Source organism: Mandrillus leucophaeus, unplaced genomic scaffold (assembly GCF_000951045.1).
Source record: "Mandrillus leucophaeus isolate KB7577 unplaced genomic scaffold, Mleu.le_1.0 Scaffold128, whole genome shotgun sequence".
NCBI classification, from domain to species: domain Eukaryota; kingdom Metazoa; phylum Chordata; class Mammalia; order Primates; family Cercopithecidae; genus Mandrillus; species Mandrillus leucophaeus.
The window spans coordinates 877746-900941 of NW_012101209.1; the positions used below are offsets into that span (position 1 = coordinate 877746).

Consider the following 23196-nt stretch of genomic DNA (forward strand, 5'->3'; position numbering starts at 1 on the left):
TGGGCATTTAGTGCTATAAGTTTCCCCTTACACACTGCTTTAAATGTGTCCCAGAGATTCTGGTATGTTGTATCTTTGTTCTCATTGGTTTCAAAAAACATCTTTATTTCTGCCTTCATTTCGTTACATACCCAGCAGTCATTCAGGAGCAGGTTGTTCAGTTTCCATGTAGTTGAGTGGTTTTGAGTGAGTTTCTTAATCCTGAGTTCTAGTTTGATTGCACTGTGGTCTGAGAGACAGTTTGTTATAATTTCTGTTCTTTTACATTTGCTGAGGGGTGCTTTACTTCCAACTATGTGGCCAATTTTGGAATACGTGCGATGTGGTGCTGAGAAGAATGTATATTCTGTTGATTTGGGGTGGAGAGTTCTGTAGATATCTATTTGGTCCACTTGGTGCAGAGCTGAGTTCAATTCCTGGATATCCTTGTTAACTTTCTGTCTCATTGATCTGTCTAATATTGACAGTGGGGTGTTAAAGTTTCCCATTATTATTGTGTGGGAGTCTAAGTCTCTCTGTAGGTCTCTAAGGACTTGCTTTATGAATCTGGGTGCTCCTGTATTGGGTGCATATATATTTAGGATAGTTAACTCTTCCTGTTGAATTGATCCCTTTACCATTACGTAATGGCCTTCTTTGTCTCTTTTGATCTTTGTTGGTTTAAAGTCTGTTTTATCAGGGACTAGGATTGCAACCCCTGCTCTTTTTTGTTTTCCATTTGCTTGGTAGATCTTCCTCCATCCCTTTATTTTGACCTATGTGTGTCTCTGCACATGAGATGGGTCTCCTTAATACAACACATTGATGGGTCTTGACTCTTTATCCAGTTTACCAGTCTGTGTCTTTTAATTGGAGCATTTATCCCATTTACATTTAAGGTTAATATTGTTATGTGTGAATTTGATCCTGTCATTATGATGTTAGCTGGTTATTTTGCTCATTAGTTGATGCAGTTTCTTCCTAGCATTGATGGTCTTTATAATTTGGCATGTTTTTGCAGTGGCTGGTACTGGTTGTTCCTTTCCATGTTTAGTGGTTCCTTCAGGAGCTCTTTTATGGCAGGCCTGGTGGTAACAAAATCTCTAAGCATTTGCTTGTCTGTAAAGGATTTTATCTCTCCTTCACTTGTGAAGCTTAGTTTGGCTGGATATGAAATTCTGGGTTGAAAATTCTTTTCTTTAAGAATGTTGAATATTGGCCCCACTCTCTTCCAGCTTGTAGAGTTTCTGCCAAGAGATCCACTGTTAGTCTAATGGGCTTCCCTTTGTGGGTAACCCAATCTTTTTCTCTGGCTGCTCTTAACATTTTTTCCTTCATTTCAACTTTGGTGAATCTGACAATTATGTGTCTTGAGGTTGCTCTTCTGGAAGAGTATCTTTATGGCGTTCTCTGTATTTCCTGAATTTGAATGTCGGCCTACCTCGCTAGGTTGGGGAAGTTCTCCTGGATAATATACTGAATAGTGTTTTCCAATTTAGTTCCATTCTCCCCATCACTTTCAGGTACACCAAGCAGACGTAGATTTGGTCTTTTCACATAGTCCCATATTTCTTGGAAGCTTTGCTCATTTCTTTTTAGTCTTTTTTCTCTAAATTTCTCTTCTCACTTAATTTCATTCATTTGATCTTCAATCACTGATACCCTCTCTTCCACTTGATCAAATCGGCTACTGAAGCTTGTTCTCAGTAGCCATATTTTTCATGTAGTTCTCATGCCATATTTTTCAGCTCCATCAGGTCATTTAAGGACTTCTCTACACTGTTTATTCTAGTTAGCCATTTGTTTAATCTTTTTTTTTAAGGTTTTTAGCTTCTTTGCAATGGGTTTGAACATCCTCCTTTAGCTCGAAGAAGTTTGTTATTACTGATCGTCTGAAGCCTTCTTCTCTCAAATCGTCAGTCATTCTCCGTCCAGCTTTGTTCTGTTGCTGGCAAGGAGCTGCTTTCCTTTGAAGGAGAAGAGGCGCTCTGATTTTTAGAATTTTCATCTTTTCTGCTCTGGTTTCTATCCATCTTTGTGGTTTTATCTACCTTTGGTCTTTGATAATGGGGATGTACAGATGGGGTTTTGGTGTCAATGTCCTTTCTGTTTGTTAGTTTTCCTTCTAAGAGTCAGGACCCTCAGCTGCAGGTCTGTTGGAGTTTGCAGAAGGTCCACTCCAGACTCTGTTTGCTGGGTATCACCAGCGGAGGCTGCAGAACAGCAACTATTGCAGAAGAGCAAATGTTGCTGCCTGATCCTTCCTCTGGAAGCTTCATCTCAGAGGGGCACCAGCCATATGAGGTGTCAGTCGGCCCCTGTGGGGGATGTCTCCCAGTTAGGCTACTCAGGGGCCAGGGACCCACCTGAGGAGGCAGTCTATCCGTTCTCAGGTCTCAAACTCCATGCAGAAGAGAACCATTGCTCTCTTCAAAGCTGTCAGACAGGAACGTTTAAGTCTGCAGAAGTTTCTGCTGCCTTTTATTCAGCTATGCCCTGCCCCTGCAGGTGGAGTCTACAAAGGCAGGCAGGCCTCCTTGAGCTGTGGTGGGCTCCACCCAATTCGAGCTTCCTGGTTGCTTTGTTTACCTACTCAAGCCTCAGCAATGGTGGACGCCCCTCCCCCAGCCTCACTGCTGCCTTGCGGTTTGATCTCAGACTGCTGTGCTATAATGAGCGAAGTTCCATGGGTGTGGGACCCACTGAGCCAGGCGAGGGATATAATCTCCTGGTGTGCCGTTTGCTAAGGCAGTTGGAAAAGCGCAGTATTAGGGTGGGAGTGACCCCATTTTCCAGGTACCGTCTGTTACAGCTTCCCTTTGCTGGGAAAGGGAATTCCCCAACCCCTTGTGCTTCCTGGGTGTGGCAATGCCCTGCCCTGCTCTGTGGACTGCACCCACTGTCTGACAAGCCCCAGTGAGATGAACCTGGTACCTCAGTTGGAAATGTAGAAATCACCCATCTTCTGCATTGCTCACACTGGGAGCTGCAGACTGGAGCTGTTCCTATTGGCCATCTTGGAACCTGCAAAGATGACATTTAAACCCCATCCTCAGTCACTGAAGAAGGATGAGATAAAGCCTGAGTGAATATTCCAGGAGACCTTCTGTGGTCCTGCATCCTACTGAGAATGCCATCTCACCATCTTCTTCTGCAAGAGCATTTTCACTCTGTAGTTGTACCTTTCTATAAAGGCCAGAAGACATACTTTACATGTACATAATTATGTTATTTGTGAAATCTTTCCTTACCTTTTCAATGTAAATTACAAATATATTCTTTTGGGGAATAGAATGTCATGAAATACTGAATGGCAAACATTTAACATTTAAATCAGTGCTTCTCAATTCTGCATGTTTAAATCACCTGGAAAACATTCAAACTATCCTATTATTGCCCTTCTTTCTCCAGAATCTTATTTAATTTGTTTGGGGATGAGGCTAGGGCATTGGTTTGGATGGATGGGTGGATGGATGGATGGATGGATGGATGGATGGATGGATGGATGGATCAATGAATGAAAGCATGATATATTAAGGAAGACATCTTAGGAAAGCAAATATAAAGGCAGGAGAAATAGACTAAACCAGATATCATAGACTTCCACAAAACACATGTCATAAAGCCTCATGATCATCTGAACCTGGACCAAATTTGGACTTTGAGCTCTTTAGCAGCTAAAACAAAGGGAAACATGATAGATGCATAGTCACTCTGGGGTCCATTAGATTAAAAACAAATAGATTATTTATGAGCATTAGCTTTTTTCCAGGACCAAGGCTAACACAAAGGAAATAAAGAAAACACCTGATAATGATGTGTGGAGCATTTTAAAACACATCTGGAGAAAAATGTAATAATGATTTTCCCAATGGAAGTTTATGGCACAGGCTGGAAGACCTTTGGAGTGAATTAAGTGCTACAGGGGATGAGTCTCTAGAACCTTGGGAGAACTGGGCTCTGTTAAGTGTCTTCTGTGTAGGATATTCTCTACAATGCAATGCCACCTCATTGCCTGCAAAGCCCTGCATGATCTTAACCCTGCTTGTCCTTGGTCATTTGACCACACCATCTGTCACTATGCCCTTGTCAAATTTACTTTAACCATACTCAATGTTCTTTGAGCATACCAAGCTCATTTCTACCTCATGGCCTTTGCATTTTCTAGTTCCTCTGGCTGAGATACTGTTTGTCCAGATTATTGCACGGCCAGCTCTTCAACATTTAGGACTTGGTTAAATGTCACCTTGTCAAGGAGGCCTTCCTTCTCCACCTCCTTGTCTAATGCAATCTCCCTCCCCTATGCTGATTGTATTCCAGCATATTACTCTGCTTTGGTTTTCTGCAAAGCACTTTTTACAACATGCAAGTATCTTAGTCATTTGTTTACTTAATTATGATCTCTTATTTATAAATTGACTTTCTTGCTGCTGTATTCCTCATACCTAAAACAGTGCTTAACACTACAACTGCTCAATAAATATGAGTTGGATGGGTGAACCAATATTTTCATAAATACTTAACCTATGCAATTCTGCTGTAGTTTTGAGTAAGCACAGAGCCAAGCCCTTTTATAATCAACTGGATTGGAAGTAATGCTAGCATTTTTTCATTAAAAGGAAAGACACAGACCAGGTACCTGGCCAAACTAAAGGCTACCTCTCACCTTGTGGACAGTTTGAAGACCGTGATTTTTTCATAAGGCTCAATTTCCTTGTTTTAAATTCACAGTGTCCTCAATGTGTTTGTCTTCAATTGCTGTAGTGTCGGATATTTTCCCATTTTGTTTTGTTTTGTAATCAATTGTTTGTGTTTAAACTCTAGGTCTTAAGCAAGCCCATAGGAAGCTGCAGTTTTTACTGTGGCTATGGGAAAGTTTTATGGTGTCTCTCAGCCTTGATTTCCACATTTGTCAAATTGAGTCACAGTAATAGTAGCTGCTGTAAGGTTGTTTTGAGAATGAAAGTAAATAATCCCCAAAAAACACTCAGCATAATACCTGGCAGAGAGAACACACTCAATAGGAGCTATTAATAATGGTGATATTAATAATATCATTACAATATTGGTTTATTAATTATTATCCTTATTATTTTCTCCCCAACCCCTCCTCTAACTGACTATTTTCAGAATGACATCATCATGAACCTATTTTACTGGTTTCCTAAGTATACATGCCAATCTGATGAATTAAGCAAAAATGTGCCCACTCAGTAAACACCTTAGATCCTCTTTGCGTATTAAAACAGGTCATTCTCCTAATGGCATTACCTCTTTTTCTGTTTTCTGTGCCTTTCCCAACTTGCCATGGATGCAGAGGAGAAGGCCAAGAAGGAAGCAGAGGAAAAGGCTCGCCTGGCCGCAGAGGAGCAGCAAAAGGAAATGGAAGCGAGAAGCCAGGCTGAAGAAGGCGCATCTGGCAAATCTGAGAAAAAGACGTCTGGAGAAGCTGAGAATCAAGTCAGTGGAACACGGATGAACAAAAGTGACATCCCTCGTGGGAAAAATTCCAAAGCTGAGAAGTCGTTAGAACAGCAACAGAATGGTGAGTAGAATTGCACTGGTGAAGGGCTGTTTTCGGGGAGTTAATGACATGATGAATGGAAACTGGCAAACGACCCCACTGATGGGGACAGCTCACAGGGCAAGGCTTTCCTGCTCATCCAGTTCCTGCTGATCTCACCTCACTGGGCCGCAGGATCCCAGCAGAAGCAGCCACCAGCTCACCTGTGCCATCCTCTTCAGGGAGATTTATACCTTTCTGGCCGTTTCTAGCTGCCCTGGAGACTATAGCCAGTGCCTGCCTGCCTGCCTGCCAGAGGGAAATTACCATTAACAACCCCAGCATAGTCCTGAGTGCAAAGTGGGTGAATGGAAAGTCATTTTCCCATATGTACCATCCCCCTATGAGGGTCAGGCCTCAGGTTTGCCTGAGCCTATTCCTGTAATAGGTATCTGTGTATCTATATGTGTACAAGTGTATACTTTAGGGGAACAAGCTGTTCCAGTTTACCTGGGACTAGGAGACACAGAGCTTTCTGTTTTAAAAACAGAAAAGCTCCAGGCAAACTGGGGTAAGCTGGTCACCATAGTGTGCATATAGTTATTGATTTCTTATATTTAATGAAACAAATATCGATTAACAACTATGTGCCAAGCACCATGCTTAGCACCAGGGATTTAGAAATGGAAAGGCCACAAGAAACCCAAAATATCAAAGGGGATAGAGACATCCTCACAAATATTTCTAGTGAAATGTGAGCAAAAGAAAGTAGTGGCATGGCAGATAAAATGCCCAGGAAACATGTGGAGAGAAAGACATTAGCTTTTTGGGGACTGGGGATTATAAAATGGGATAAATGTCAGAGTAGGCTTCAAGATGGGGTTTTGAATGCTGAAGTTGGCTGGTCAGATGGGCAAAAGAGACTTCTGAGTGTAGAGAACAAGATGAGCATGTACACAGGGCTTTGACTTGGTTCCCTTGATTAGGGGTGGGCAGGAAGTTCTGAGTCTCCAGAGCTTGCAATTGCCAGGTTGTGGCTGAATAGCAAGGCAATATAGCAGTCAACAGACCTAGACTCAAGTCAAGCTGTGCTTCTCCCTTTTCAGTGTCCTTGGCCAGGCTACTTAACCTTCTACTGTTTCTACACAATGTATATAGTAATACCTGTTCACAGCACAGGCCTCATGGAACCTTCAGTAATACTCATGATGGTAAAAACAATGAAGAGAATAACAACAAATAGCATGCATCGACTGCACACTAGATGCTGTTTTAAGTTCTCTTTTTACATATTCATTCTCTTGCCTGCTTGGTGGGGCCAGGTAATCTACTCAGAACTGTGTTCTAGCTATTATGCTACAGGGCCATAGTCAATGATTTCTATATGTAGAAAGTGCTTAGCATGATGTTCTCCAATTATTTTTATAATTAACCATTTATAACATATAATCAGAGAGCAATATTTTAACACATGTAATAATAATGATAGCTTATATCACATTCCAGGAACCTTTCAAAAATTATTTCAGTTAACCCTGGTGACCACCCTAGGAGGCACAGAAGGCCATTGTCCCGACTTGTCCTGCCCCCTTCTGGAGACTGCTCTTAATTCATTTGCTTTGTATTCAAGTGCATCATAGTCCAGAAAAAAAAAAGTTCTGAAGAATTTAATAAGAATTTTTCATGTACCCAAACTACCATTTGATCCAGCAATCCCACTCCTGGGTATCTACCCAGAGGAAAAGAAGTCATATGAAAAAGATACCTGCACACTCATGTTTATAGCAGCACAATTCACAATTGCAAAAATATGCAACCAGCCCAAATGCCCATCAATCCATGAATGGATAAAGAAATTGTAATATATATATATGTGTGTATGTGTATGTGTGTGTGTGTGTGTGAGAGAGAGAGAGAGAGAGAGAGAGAGATAGAGATGGAATACTATTCAGCCATAAAAATGAATGAAATAATAGCATTCACAGCAACCTGGATGGAATTGGAGACCATTATTCTAAGTGAATTAACTCAGGAATGGAAAACCAAACATCGTATGTTCTCGCACATAAGTGGGAACTAAGCTATAGGGATGCAAAAGCATAAGAATGATACAATGGACTTTGGGGACTTGGGGGAAAGGGTGGGAGGGGTGTGAGGGATAAAAGACTACAAATTGGGTTCAGTGTATACTGCTCAGGTGATGGGTATACCAAAGTCTCACAACTCACCTTACTTATATAACCAAACAACACCTTTTTCCCAAAAACCTGTGGAAGTAAAAATTTTAAAAAATAAAAACATGTTCATACAAAAATTTTTTAAAACAAGAATTTATTATGTACCTGTTAATGTTTTAGAGGGCAGTGCAGGCCCCTCCTTGCTACCCCTTCTGAGGTCTGAACCAACTGAGAGACAGGTAACAAAATTAGAAAGTCAATGATCAAGACATCAGCTCCACTAAAACTGGAACTGACTTGGGAAACACAGAGTTGGTCTGCTGTATACATGGGCTTCTTTACATTTTACTCTGAAATGAATTTACACAACCAGACACTGTATAGCCAGGCACAGGACTCTTACCCCACCCCAGCACCCTCGCAGGGTGCTTCTAAAGTGACAGAAAAGGTGTGTGTCTTACAGAAAACATACCTCAAAGCAGGCTGGGATGTGGGTGGCTGGGCTGGGCTGTGCATGCTCAACCTTACCTCCTAGATAAATAATCACTCCTCTCAAAAGAGTAACATGTAAGGGGTGGTGAGAAAGGCAAGGTATGTTTCTTCCCTCTGGTGTTTTTGTTTTGTTTTGTTTTGTTTTGTTTTGTTTTGTTTTTTTTAACAGAGTGGGTTAGAAATGTCTTTCCCTACTTATGGCTAGCCAATTTTCCCAGCACCATTTATTAAATAGGGAATCCTTTCCCCATTTCTTGTTTTTCTGAGGTTTGTCAAAGATCAGATGGCTGTAGATGTGTGGTATTATTTCTGAGGACTCTGTTCTATTCCATTGGCCTATATCTCTGTTTTGGTACCAGTACCAGGCTGTTTTGGTTACTGTAGCCTTGTAGTATAGTTTGAAGTCAGGTAGCGTGATGCCTCCAGCTTTGTTCTTTTGACTTAGAATTGTCTTGGCAATGCAGGCTCTTTTTTGGTTCCATATGAACTTTAAAGCAGTTTTTTCCAATTCTGTGAAGAAACTCATTGGTAGCTTGATGGGGATGGCATTGAATCTATAAATTACCTTGGGCAGTATGGCCATTTTCACGATATTGATTCTTCCTATCCATGAGCATGGTATGTTTTTCCATTTGTATGTGTCCTCTTTTATTTCACTGAGCAGTGGTTTGTAGTTCTCCTTGAAGAGGTCCTTTACATCCCTTGTAAGTCGGATTCCTAGGCATTTTATTCTCTTTGAAGCAATTGTGAATGGAAGTTCATTGGCTAGCCATAAGTAGAAAGCTGAAACTGGATCCTTTCCTTACTCCTTATATGAAAATTAATTCAAGATGGATTACAGACTTAAATGTTAGACCTAATACCATAAAAACCCTAGAATAAAACCTAGGAAATACCATTCAGGACCTAGGCATGGGCAAGGACTTCATGTCTAAAACACTAAAAGCAATGGCAACAAAAGCCAAAATTGACAAATGAGATTTAATTAAACTAAAGAGCTTCTGCACAGCAAAAGAAACTACCATCAGAGTGAACAGGCAACCTACAGAATGGGAGAAAATTTTTGCAATCTACTCATCTGACAAAGGGCTAATATCCAGAACCTACAAAGAACTCAAACAAATTTACAAGAAAAAAACAAACAACCCTATCGAAAAGTGGGCAAGGGATATGAGCAGACATTTCTCAAAAGAAGACATGCGTACAGCCAACAGACACATGAAAAAATGCTCATCATCACTGGCCATCAGAGAAATGCAAATCAAAACCACAATGAGATACCATCTCACACCAGTTGAAATGGCGATCATTAAAAAGTCAGGAAACAACAGGTACTGGAGAGTATATGGAGAAATAGGAACACTTTTACACTGTTGGTGGGACTATAAACTAGTTCAACCATTGTGGAAAACAGTATGGCGATTCCTCAAGGATCTAGACCTAGAAATACCATATGACCCAGCCATCCCATTACTGGGTATATACCCAAAGGATTATAAATCATGCTGCTATAAAGACACATGCACACGTATGTTCATTGTGGCACTATTCACAATAGCAAAGACTTAGAATCAACCCAAATGTCCATCAGTAACAGACTGGATTAAGAAAATGTGGCACATATACACCATGGAATACTATGCAGCCATAAAAAAGGATGAGTTTGTGTCCTTTGTAGGGACATGGATGCAGCTGGAAACCATAATTCTCAGCAAACTATTGCAAGAACAGAAAACCAAACACCGCATGTTCTCACTCATAGGTGGGAACTGAACAATGAGATCACCTGGACTCAGGAAGGGGAACATCACACACCGGGGCCTATCATGGGGAGGGGGGAGGGGGGAGGGATTGCATTGGGAGTTATACCTGATGTAAAGGACAAGTTGATGGGTGCAGCACACCAACATGGCACAAGTATACATATGTAACAAACCTGCACATTATGCACATGTATCCTAGAACTTAAAGTATAAAAAAAAAAAAAAAAGAAATGTCTTTCCCTTAGTAAAAGCAATAACAATAATACTACCATTTTATTGAATGCTTAACATGTGTCAGACATTTTACTTGAGATTCTATCTACATTAAATCATGTAAAAGTTCTAACAACTCTGTGAGGTAGAAACACTCATTCCCACGTTGTGGGTGGGAACATTGAGACTCAGATAAGTGAAATCACTTGTGTAAAGTCAAGCAACCATTAAGTAGAGATCTCAGGTTAAACTCTGATCTGCGTGAGTCCCAATGCTCTGTTCTGTAAGCAGCATGTACCTGTAGTTTGGTGCCTTCAGGGAGAGGGACAATCAGAGAAATGTGGAAACTTAACTGCTGTTTATAAGAGATTTACAATATACTTATTCCAGGGAATGGCATGCTTTTTCTATAAGGGACAAGATAGTAAGTATTTTAGGCTTTGCAGGAGGTAAGGTCTCTATTGCAACTACTCAACATTGCCATTTTAAAGCAGCCACAAATAATATGCAAACAAATGAGTTAGCCTGCTTTCCAATAAAACTTTATAGAAATTAAAGTTTGAATTCTATGTAATATCATATGTTATAAAATTTTTGTCTTGTTTTAACCACTTAAAAATGTAAAAGCCATTCTTAGTTTGTAGGTCATAAAAACCAGGCAGCGGGACCAGGTTTGACCCATGGGCCATAGTTTGCCAACCCCAGGTCTAGTCAGTGGGAGAAACCAATAAATGCAAATAAGCCAGTCACAAGGAAAAATATGAATTCTACCATAGGGAAACAAAGACCCAGAGAGGGCAGATGTGGAAATAATAATTCATTTTGAAGTTGGTTAAGGGGAAAGCCTGAAAGCAACAAAACAGGAACCTGAGTCAAAGAGGCTGGCTTGATTTCACAAGTGTGCGTATTTCCTGAAATAAGCAACAGTCTATCATTTCCCTTAAAAAGTAAGCTGTAAATGAGAGGTGGGAAAAGAAATCAGTTTAGAGCAATAATAAGAAAGGCTAATGGTGGTTCAGGACTGTATTACAGCAGCCTAATTAAAATGATTTATAACTGCACAGAAAGTCTTTTCACTTCCCCTTGTTTATTGAGTAACAACTCACATCAGTCATTGCTCCAGATACAACCCATGGGAAATTACCTAATGGGTTTTGCTCAGGCAACATCATCAAACAAGCATGTGTCACTGTACCAGCCCCCTTCTTTGTGGGGTGCCTAGGATATCTTCCAAGTTAGAGCTGAAGGATGTTGGTGAGGGAGGAGGTTCTCAAGGTTTGGATACCCATTGGCAGTGACGGGATCTTCTAATCTTTGTTCCTGTTGAGGTGACTTCCTCCCACAGCCTCCCCATCCCTGGCTGAGAACAGGGACCATCATGGGCTGCTGATTAGCAACCAGCAAAGGTAACCGTCTCCACGACTTCCAGAAGACATCCTGGTGTTGCTGTAGCTGTGGGTAAAGCTCCAGTTCAGAGCAACCCAGAAGGCTTAAAAAGCATGCATTAAGAGTGTGGAGGCTCGCTGAGGGAAGAAAGAACTAGAAGGAACTAGTTTGACTACAGGGCTCAAGATGCTTGAGTACATCTCTGGCTTCCTTAAAATAGGGAAAAGCCAGTATTTGTACTGTTTCGTGGGACCTCTAAAGGATTTCTTCTCTTTTGGTGGTGGAAGAGGTGATGACCATCTCCTGTACTTAAAATCCTCCAGTTTGGACCCTGGCCAGAGTAGACTCCCCTGCTCCTCAATTCTTCCAGCCAGTCTGTTTTAGTCTGTTTTCACAGTGCTGATAAAGACATACCCAAGACTGGGTCATTTATAAAGAAAAAGAGGCTTAATGGACTCACAGGTTCATGTGGCTGGGGAGGCTTCACAATCATGGTGGAAAGTGAAAGGCACGTCTTACATGGTGGTGGCAAGAAAGAATGAGAACCAAGCAAAAGGGGTTTTCCCTTATAAAGCCATCAGATCTCGTGAGACTTATTCATTACCACAAGAACAGTATGGGGTAAACTGCCCCCATGATTCAAGTATCTTCCACTGGGTTCCTCCCACAACACATGGGAATTATGGGAGGTACAATTAAAGATTAGATTTTGGTGGGGCCACAGCCAAACCATATCACAGTCCATCCCATTTCAGAATTAAGAATGAGAGGGAACCTGGAAAATTTATTGACTTCTAGCTTAGCTTAGTATTTGTCAAATTCCATTGAAAGTATGTGGTTTGTAGAATATATCACAGCCCCAAATGGTCGTGAATCATCCTTAGATAATCATTTCTTTATAAATTCATAGGCCAAAGGCATTTAGAAATGGAAACAGTAAACAGAAGTCTGAAATCTAAAACTTGAGCTTCATAGAGAAGTTGCAAATACTATAGCTGAGGGCCTTGTAGTTTTGCTGCAAGAGGGAGATCCAGGTGCAAGGTTGGGGCAGATGTGAGTTCAGGGTGGGGTACGAAACGTGTGAGTCGGCAGTCCATACCCCTTGACATAGATGGAATGGCCTGTGTCTGTGCAACTGGCTGCAGGAACCTCAAGAAAAAAACTCAAATTTGGAAAACATCCTCAATCATTTGGTAAGTGGTTTATTCAGCAAATTTAACAAATAGGACATTTAGCAAATGAATCTTTGATGAAGCTGTCTACTTTCAATGATAGTACCTTCATAATGGAGCTATTAGAAGATTTAATAAAATGATGCATGCAAAGCATTTAGCACACTGCCTGGCACAAATAAAGTAAACAAGAGTAAATCCTGTCCCTCATACACATTCCTTGGAGGCCCAGCTCACTCCAATTATTATTAGGATCTTTTGACTTCAGTAAGTACCAGTATTTGAGTGAGAATGTATTCTTGGTTTTATCCAGGCTAAAAAGAAAGCTTCCATTATTAAGACTGGTACGAAGATATCCAACACTTGAAAATGAGGCTGGGGGAAGAGGTCCCCGACCTTTCTATGTCATACTGGCATATTGTTGAACACACATGCCCAGGGATTATTAAATTATTTTAGATAGGGGTGCAGCACTGTTTTAGTGTAAAGGACCAAATAGAAAATATTTCTGGCTTTGCCTGTCTCTTGGCAACTATTCAGTTCAGCTATTGCAGCATGAGAGCAGCCAAAGACAATATGTAAATGAATAAGTGTGGCCATGTTTCAGGAAAACTTTATTTGCCATAATCGGTGGTGGGCACCATTGACCCAGGGGCCTTAATTTGCTGACTGATGCTCTTGAAGAACATGACTGTGTTTAACTTTATTTACTATTTGATTCAAGCCTAGGTACTGTGAAGTTATATGCTAATTTATAGATTTTTGACTGAGAGAGAAGATAACCCCAAAAGTTATGGTTTTATTGCCCTGTAGGATATAACCAGTTTTGTCTCTAACCTAGCAAATGTATTTTCACACGTTTCTAAAATACTCATTAATACCCAGCTCCAGTATTCTTGGAACCTTCTTACTATTCCCTCATAAGTGGGTTAAATACATTTTTGACACATGTTCTTTCTAAGGATAGCATTTTACAACTTTTACAAACATACACTTTGACAAGATCTTTTATTAAAATACCATTTGTAGCTCTGTTGTAGAATAATAACAACTGTATTGAGTGATATGCCTTCTAATTTATCCAATATGCCTATAAGATAGGTGTTAACATACCCATTTTGCAGATAAGAAAACTGAAGCACAGAGAAGTTAAATAGCTATTAATTGGTAGAACTTACAGTTAGCTCGGGTTTCTCCTCACTCCACAGCCTAACAGTAAATTTTAACTGCTTCTGTTAGAAGATAAACACATAACTACAACTCTGTTTAACAAGAACTTTCAGTCTCAATTTCTGCATCACAATCCAATTTCCAGGACCTAACGTGATTACAAAAGATATTTACACTCAGACACATACACTCTCGTGACTATAAAATTATGCTGTACTTTTTAAAACCTTGACAGGTTTAAAGATGCTTATAACACCCCCCTCAGCTGTATACATGTACTGTTTGTCATGTTTATTACTTTCAGGTGACTTGAAAGATGGTAAAAATAAGACAGACAAGAAGGATCACTCTAACATCGGAAATGATTCAAAGAAAACAGATGGTAAGCGTATTATTCTCATTACATCTTTCCATAAAATGTGCAGTTTAATGTAAGCTTGTTAGAATCATACCCAAAATTGAAATAGTGGTTGTGAATGTATTCTTATATCCTGAAAAAACCCTTCACTATATTTAAAGAGTACTATTATACCTTTATCAATAATTTATAAATTATTGCTGTATATCTTCCCCTTCACCACACTTTCTCCATCACAAATGTTTTCTATACTCTTTCTTTTCCTACTTGCCATTTTTCATCTTAAACATTATAAAAAGTTTATTTTGGACTTGCTGATCAGACAGCTAGAATGGAGTATCATATACTGTTAATGTATTTATAAGTTTTTGATGGGGAATTATGTAGCATAACTAAGAAATGTTTCATGTTTTATGTTTTCACTTTTTTCCCTTGAACTAGTTCTTATTTTTACTTAAAACAAAAACAAAAACGGGTCTGTATAGTGCTAATGTTGGGAGGCAGTATATATGGTTGTAAAAGACAGTTTTGCCAGCAAGAACAAGTCCTAAAGGCAATGACAATGCAAAACGCAAGCATAAATAACATTTCACTCTTTCTAAAACCTTAAAGTTCAAATTATATTACCTTTCACACTTTGAACTATAAGATTGAGACACCTGCCCTGGCCTTTTACATAAACTTCATTGTTTCAGCTATCACACAGGTTCATTACTATTTATCCCCTCATACACAGACATTATATTAAGCAAAAAATGAAAGTTTCCACAGAGTGGTTTTTGATAGCATCGCAGACTCTCTAAATCTTACCTCCCTGGAGACATCATATTTGATGCTAAACTCTTCTTTGAATCATTTGGTTAGAATACCTTTGAAGAACAAATGCTGGGTAACCAGGTGGAAGAGTAAGAAGAAATTGGAGCATAACTCTTTGCACATCTATTATAAAGGAAGCAGCCCCTTTAGCTTTCTGCCCTAAGCCATTATGACATGCTGTTTTTGCTTGCATGCATGAAAACAGTTCTCAAACTTTTTCTAAAAAGACAATGCAAATAATTAACTCCAGGTGTCTTATTACATAATACCTGGGAACACATACTTGCAATTTTTTTTTACCAATGTGCTTATGCAAATGGAAATCACTTATCTAATGAGTGTACCCTTCTTGAATAATTGTGACTAAGAAGTAAATTACACAGAATAAAATAGAATTTAGAATGGCAGTCTTTGAGCCAGACTCTATTATAGGTAAGTACAGACTCTATTTGTTTAAATACCAGAAGCTCTTTGCCAGCCATCAATACTAAATCAAGGCATCCAAAGCCAGAAAATGTACGGTGGAGGAACGGTGTCAACTTCAAACCCAGAACCCAGACACTGTCTCCATCCTGTATCCAACTATTGGCCCACAGCTTCCTGTTAAATTTCTATAGCATAAAAGCCCAGAATAAATCAAGTCCCAAATTTTTCATATGCAATTTTGAATCTTGTTACATTTATACATTGTGGTACAAACATCTACTATAATGATGTCATATGGGCGTTGTGGATTATATTTTATCATCTTCATAAAGCCTTTTTAACTGTGCCCTTTTTAACTGAATCATACCCAAGTATTTAAAAGAATTAAACTGTTTTTGTGGGGGGGGAAGGGGGGCAAGTGATAAAATATATTTTATGTTCTATTGTGCAAATAAGTGTAAAGTTTGACTGTTTAATGAGCAGGATTCTTGATCTCATGGGGCAGTAAGCAGACTGCAATAAATAAAATAGACATTTTTTAATGTCTATCTCTGTTTCCTCCATAGCCTGTTCTTCCACTTCCTCAAGTAGGTCCTGGTATGTCTGTATACTTGGAAGTTTGCACACAAACATAATCATGAACAACTTTGCTTTTTATATTCATTGATGGACTAATATGACATAATTACTGCTTTGGTATCAATAGAACTTAGAGCACTGAGTTTCACTGAGTTGCACTATTTTAGTCCAAAACCTTTAACAGGACTAAAGCTAATTCTTGGTGGCAGGAAGTAGAAAACAGTTGATGAGTCCCACCTACCCTTTTCTTTTTGGTCATTAAAGCTCTCTACCTCAGAAAAATTTAAAAAGGAAATATGTAGATCAGTAGATATATTGATTGTTTTTTAAACTATGTGGAAACAACCAGATACATTTTTGAACATTTCTTTTTGGATCCTATGATGTCTGATAATGAGTGGGAGTCAATTTAACAATTTTTAATGTCCCTACCCCTAGACCAATCCGTGGGAACCACTGGTGACTAGTTCTCTTTAATATTTGAGAGGGAGTATCTGGGTACAATTCATGCCCAGTGTGAACATTGAGAGAGAAACCCAGTGGAAACTGGATCACAATTGGTTATTCCCAAACTCCCATGAGCCAGGGCGTGCACAGAGGGAAGCAGTATGTGCTGAAAGGTAAATTACATCCTGGCATAATGAACACATTGCAGCTGTACATTATCTCTGTAAGTCTACTGCAGTACTATTTAGTACCTTGCAGCAGTAATTTTCTAACTGACTTCAAAGAATGGATGTCCTTTGAAATTACCTTACTTACCCCTAGGGAGAAATGTATTGACATAAAAAGATCTAGGTCTCTGAGCCAAGATTCTAATCATGCTTAAACTTTTCCATTGGCATTGGAAGACTGGTGGGGTGCCACACAAATGTATTCTTTTCAGTGCATTTTTAGCCATGTTTGTAATAGCGTAACCTCATGGAGTTGCTATAATTTAGTATAGCTATACTGAAATACAAACTTGCCCTTAACTTTACTTGATCACATTAACAGAGAAATAAGAGATAGCCATCTTTTGTGCCTCTCAAACAACAGATAATGATTAGGCCCTGCATGGTTATGAACCAGGTCTTAGGGAGGGAATTCAGCAGGGGTTTCTCCTTCATTGAATATTCTGGAAACTGGAATGTTTATGGATGGTCTCATGAAACTGAAAAGTGAGTTATGAAGAGTGGAAAGGGTCGTCAAAAGACAGTCTATGAATGTCTGCTTTTGCCAGAGAAGTAACAAGAACTGGATTTACCCTTCCACCTGAAACAACCTAAAACCCCAGACAACATATGTGGAAGAGTGCTTTTTAAGATAACAGATGTCAGGAAATGGAGAACAGTGATCTTTGAGAGCCAGGAAATAAATGAAATGAGCCCTACAATTGTCTCAGCTTACTGCCTTGAGAGGACTTCCAGGCAGCATAGAGAGGAGTGACATAGGCACATCTCATTGACTCTCTGAGTTGAGAATTTGGATAAAAATCCAGGGAGACCAAGATGGCTTTAGTTAACAGAATAAAATACTGGAGAGAAGAGGATTACAGAGAGTTAAACTCCAGAGATCTGAAAAATGTAAGAGTACAGTACTACTAAAGTTTCACTTTCTGTGGTTTCAATTACCCATAGCCAACTGTGGTCTGAAAATATTAAGTGGAAAATTCCAGAAATCAACAATTATAAGTTTTAAATTGCACACCATTTTGAGAATGTGGTGAAATCTCATGCCATCCTGCTTGTATTTGTCTGTTCTCAGGCTGCTAATAAAGACATACCCCAAAGCAGGTAATTTATAAAGGAAAGAGAAGTTTAATGGACTCACGTGGTTCCACATGGTTGAGGAGGCCTCACAGTCATGGTGGAAGGCAAAGGAGGAGCAAAGACACATCTTACATGGTGGCAGACAAGAAAACGTGTGCAGGGGAACTGCCCGTTATAAAATCATTATATCTCGTAAGACTTATTTACTATCATGAGAAAAACTCACCCCTATAATGCAATTACCTCCCAACGGGTCCCTCCCATGACACGTGGGAGTTATGGGAGCTCTGATTCAAAATGAGATTTGGGTGGGAACACAGGCAACCATATCACTGCTCTATTCCACCTAGGATGTGAATAATCTCTTTGGCCAGCATTATCCACACTCTACTGGCTGTACTTGCCACCCTGCTGTCACTTAGTAGCTGTCTTGTTTATCAGATTGACTGTTGAAGTATCACAGTGCTTGCAATTAAGTACCTTTATATTACTTAACAATGGCTCCAAAGCATAAAAATGGAAATTTTGGCAATTCAGATATGCCAAAGAGAAACCACAAAGTACTTCCTTTAAGTAAAAAGATGAAAGTTCTTGACTTAATAAGGAAAGAAAAAAAAATTTATGCTGAGGCTGTTAAGATCTATGCTAAGAATGAAATATTCTATCAGTGAAATTGTGAAGAAGAAAAAAGAAATGTGTATGTAATACATATAGGGTTCAGTACTATCTGAGGTTTTAGGTATCCACTGGGAGTCTTAGAAAATATCCTCTGTGTGTAAAGGGAAACTACTACACTGAGCAACCATGCAATGAGGAAACTACCTGAGGCCAGAACAGAACCATCCAAGAGGATTAGAGGGAATAGTCCTGATGTTCACAGAAGTCAGGGAAAAGTGTCTGTTCCCACTAACCAGATTTAAATATTCATTATTTAAAGAAAATTTGGTAAAAGACTCATATTTGTCTTGCTTTAGTCATGGGGAATAATTAGCTGTAGCCTATATGCTGCTCTGGTTCTATCTATCAATCTTAAAAGCAAGACATAAAAGGGATCAAAGTGTCTCCAGGTAATTTAACTGCATCCCAGTATAAAACTCAAGGATATATATAGAGAGTACAAAAATATCGAGCACCCAACAAGGTGAAATTCACAATGTTTGGCATCCAGTAAAAAATTACCAGGCATGCAAAGCAACACTACCCACAATAAAGAAAAAGCCCAACCAATTGAAACCAACCCAGAACTGAAGCAGATGTTAGAATTAGCAGACAAATACATAAAAGCAGTTCCTATAAGTGTAGCCCATATGTTCAGAAGTAGAGATATGGAAGATTTTTTTTAAAGACTAAAATCAAACTTCTAAATATGAAAACTACAATATCTGATATGAGAAATGCAATAGATGGTATTGACAGAATAACATTAGATGAGATTAATGGTAAATAAAGTAGGTGGAATTAGACTTTGGTGAGGAAAAGAGTAGCAAAATGATAGCAATAGAAACTACCCAAAAGGAAATAGAAAAAAAGAATAAAAACAGAATTGTAGGACACCTTCAAGTAGCCTAATAAATGTGTATTTGGAATCCCCAGGTAGAGGAGAGAGGAGGAAAAATATTTGAAAAACCAGGGACTATAATTTTGCCAGATGATGAAAACTATAAATCCACAGATTCAAGAAGCTCAACACATTTCAAGCACAGGGAATATAAGGAAAATTATACATAAGCATACTATAATCAGATTGCTCAAAACCAGTGATGAAGAGAAAAATTTAAAAACTGCCAGAGAAAAATTACACATATGTACAGATAAACAAACGTAAGGATGACAGTAGATTTCATGTGAGGAACAATGCAAATGAGAAGACAACAGAGCTAAATTTTTAAATTAATGAAAGGAAAAAAAGTCAACAAAGAATTCTGTGCCTAGCAAAAAATGTTTTTCAGAAACCAAGATGTAATTAAGAAGTTTTCATTAGACATACAAAAGCTTAATGAATTCATCACCAGTAGACCCACCATGCAAGAAATTTTAAGGAAAGGCAGAAGGATAATTATGCTATATGAAAATATGGATCTGTACAAAAGAATGAAGAGCATTAAAAATGGCAACTACATGGATAAATATATATGATTCTAATTTATCTTAATGATAATTGACTAGGCAAACAAAATAATATAAATGTACTGTTTAGTTTATAACATACACAAAAATAAAATGTATGACTACAGTAGCAAAAAGTCCAGTAGGACAGAAATGGGATATCTATTGTAAGGTTCAGTATCATGCATGAGGTGTCATAAAAATCACTGGAAGATAGATTGAGGTAAATTAAGAGAATATATATTATAAACTCTAATGCAATCACTAAAACAACAAAAGAAAGATATATAGCTGATTAGCCAACAACAGATAAAATGGAATCCTAAAATAATCCAAAACAAGGTAGAAAAACAGTAAGAGGGGAACAAAGAACAGGTGAGACAAATAGAAAACAAATAGGAAGACTATAGAATTAAAACAAAGCAAATCAGTTATCACATTAAATATAAATGACTTAAACACCTTAATTAAAAGGCAGAGATTTGTGAGATTGTAATATTCAAATATATTATGCCTTTGTACAAAAAGACACAAATATAAAATTCCTGACTTCACCACTATCAAATATATTAATGCAACAAAATTACACATATACCACATAAACATATACAAATAAAAACAAAAACAATCAAAAAAGGACACAAATAGCACAAAAGTAAAAGGTTGTAAATTGGGATACTGTCTTAACACTAATCAAAAGAAAGCCTGAGTGGCTATATTAATATATGACAAAGTAGATATTAGAACAAAGACAGGAATAAATAAGTTTCAACAATAAAGAAGTTCATTTTATAATGATAATGTTGTCCACTTATCAAGATAATATAATCATTTTTTACATTTCTACACCAAATACTTGAAACAAACTGCAAAAACATTTTTAATTCACAATTTATTTGGAGACATTAATATGTCTTTCTCAATAATTAATAGACTAAATAGATATGAAAATCAGCAAGGAAACAAAGACTTGTACAACACTGTCAATCAACTTGACATAATTGACATTCCTAGAATGCCCAACCATAGAGGAATACGCATCCTTTTCAAGCACATACAGAATATTTAGAAAGATAGACTATATTCTGGAAGAATAAATTTGTCCCAATAAATTCAAAAGGATTCAAGGCAAACAAATATGTTCACGGACCACAATAGAATTAAATTGAAAGGATGTTCGTATTATGTTATTATTCTTTTAATATCTTTAGAAGTTTTAATAATGTTATCACTCTCATTTTTGATATGTGTAGTTTGTGTTTTCTCTCTTTTTCCCTGATCTGTATGGCTAGAGGTTAATATATTTTTTAATAATCATCATTGATATTTTCTATTGTTTTTCTGTTTTCTATATTGTTAATATCAATCTTTATTATTTCCTTTCTTCTGCTTGCTAGTGGGTTTACTTTGTCTTATTCTTATAGTTTCTTAAGGTGAAAGTCATGGTTACTGATTTGAGATTTTTTTTTCTTTTTTTGATATAGGCATTTTGTGATACAGATTTTCTTAAGTACTGTGTTAGCATCATGATCCAAACTCTGATATGCTGCATTTTCATTCACATTCAGCTCAAAATACTTTCTAATTTCCACTTGGAATCTACATTGACCTAAGAGTTATTTAGAAGTGTAATGTTTAATTTCCAAATATTTGGGGATTTTCCAGAGACAGGTGACATGTAAGTTCTTCCCATGTTGATCTATAGGTTCATTACAATCTCAATTAAAATCCTAGTATGCTTTTTTTTGGTAGAAATTGACAAGATGATTCTAAAATTCATATAGAAATACAAAGCATCCAGAATAGGCAAGGCAACTTTGAAAAAGGAAAAAGTTGGAGGACTACACAGAAGGTTTGATTACAAGACTTATTATAAAGCTATGGTAATTAAGGCAGCATGGTATTGGCATCAACACAGACAAAGAAGTCAACAGAATAGCTTAGATAGTCCAAAAATATATCTACATGTGTATGGACAATTTATTTTTAATAAAGGGCAAAGAAAATTCCAAGGGAAAATGATAGTCATCAACAAATGGTGATGAAATGCTTGAATATTGTATGCAAAATAATGAATTTCTAACTATACTTTACATCATATACAAGCATCATCTCAAAATTTACCATAAACCTAAATGTAAATTGTAAAACTATCAGTTTCTAGTTAAGAAAATGTAAGAGAAACTCTTTTTGATCTTGGGTTAAGCAAAGATTTCTTAGGCATGCCACAAAAGTACAAACCATAAAAAACAAATTGATAAATTATGCTTTATCAAAATTTTAAACTTCTTTTCTTCAAAAGCCTCTATTTGGAGAATAAAAAGGCAATTCACATTCTGGGAGGATATTTGCAAAGCATATATTTGTTAAACAACTGATTCATTAAATATAGATACTCAGTATTAAATAATAAGAAAACAACCCAATTAAAAACATACAAAAAAAATTGAACAAACATTTCACTAGAGAAGATATACAAGTAGCAAATAAGCACATTAAAAGATCCTTGACATCATTAGGGATGTGAAAATTAAAAGCCAAATTTAAAACCTATTAAAATAAAGCTTATATGAGGGGATATGTATATTACGTCCACATAATAATGTCTTAGCTTTGCATTTCACTGTGGCTGTCAGGACACAGCTTTGTCAGTTTGTTTTCTCAGTAAGGAAATTGTATTTCTTACAACCATTCTTTCTGAATATTTCTCAAGATACTCATATTCTCCTATTTAGGATCTTAGTTCAGAAACAATGGAGGAGGCAATGTAGCCAGTATTCTTGTTAGTTTGCATAGAACAAATAACTGTAATCAAAAGGATTGTTGTGTACATTATAGGAATTTGCCTCTAATCATATCTAAATTATATAATTCTTCACAAGGCTGTTGTCTCATGACCTTGACTTGCTACATGGCTCAGAGGGGTCACCTGAAGAAATGTATGTGTTTTTTCTGTTTTTTTTTTTTCCTAATTTTTAAAAAATAGATGATTCCTAACAAGTTAGTTTGAAATAGAGTACATAAATAAATTTGGAATAGATGACTCTGAGCTTTTAAGATATCTTTTGTTCTATTTGAATTGGTTTGCCAAGCCATTAATAAAAACAGCAGAAGGGTGCAACTTTACACTTGAGTTGTACTTAATTTTCATCATGTTCATATTTTTTAAAATGTTTGTTAGTTGCCTATAGGGTGAGGCATCATGACCTGCTCTTCAATGAAGCTGGTGGTGAAAGATAGAGGGGGCCTGTACAGATGTGGAGGTGTGTCCTGCTTTGCAGATCTGGGGAGAAAAGAGTCAGACA

At 37.7% G+C, this 23196-nt stretch overlaps 1 protein-coding gene across 4 annotated transcripts in view; it reads left to right on the plus strand.

The window, feature by feature from the left end:
* PDE1C (phosphodiesterase 1C, calmodulin-dependent 70kDa) overlaps nucleotides 1-23196 on the plus strand; it is a 583126-nt gene that overhangs the window by 482550 nt on the left and 77380 nt on the right. For all 4 annotated transcript variants that reach the window (XM_011972179.1, XM_011972180.1, XM_011972182.1 and 1 more), the window contains 2 exons: nucleotides 5297-5524; nucleotides 14160-14237. In XM_011972179.1, the coding sequence (XP_011827569.1) occupies nucleotides 5297-5524; nucleotides 14160-14237 (306 nt within the window). The remainder of the gene's footprint in view (nucleotides 1-5296; nucleotides 5525-14159; nucleotides 14238-23196) is intronic.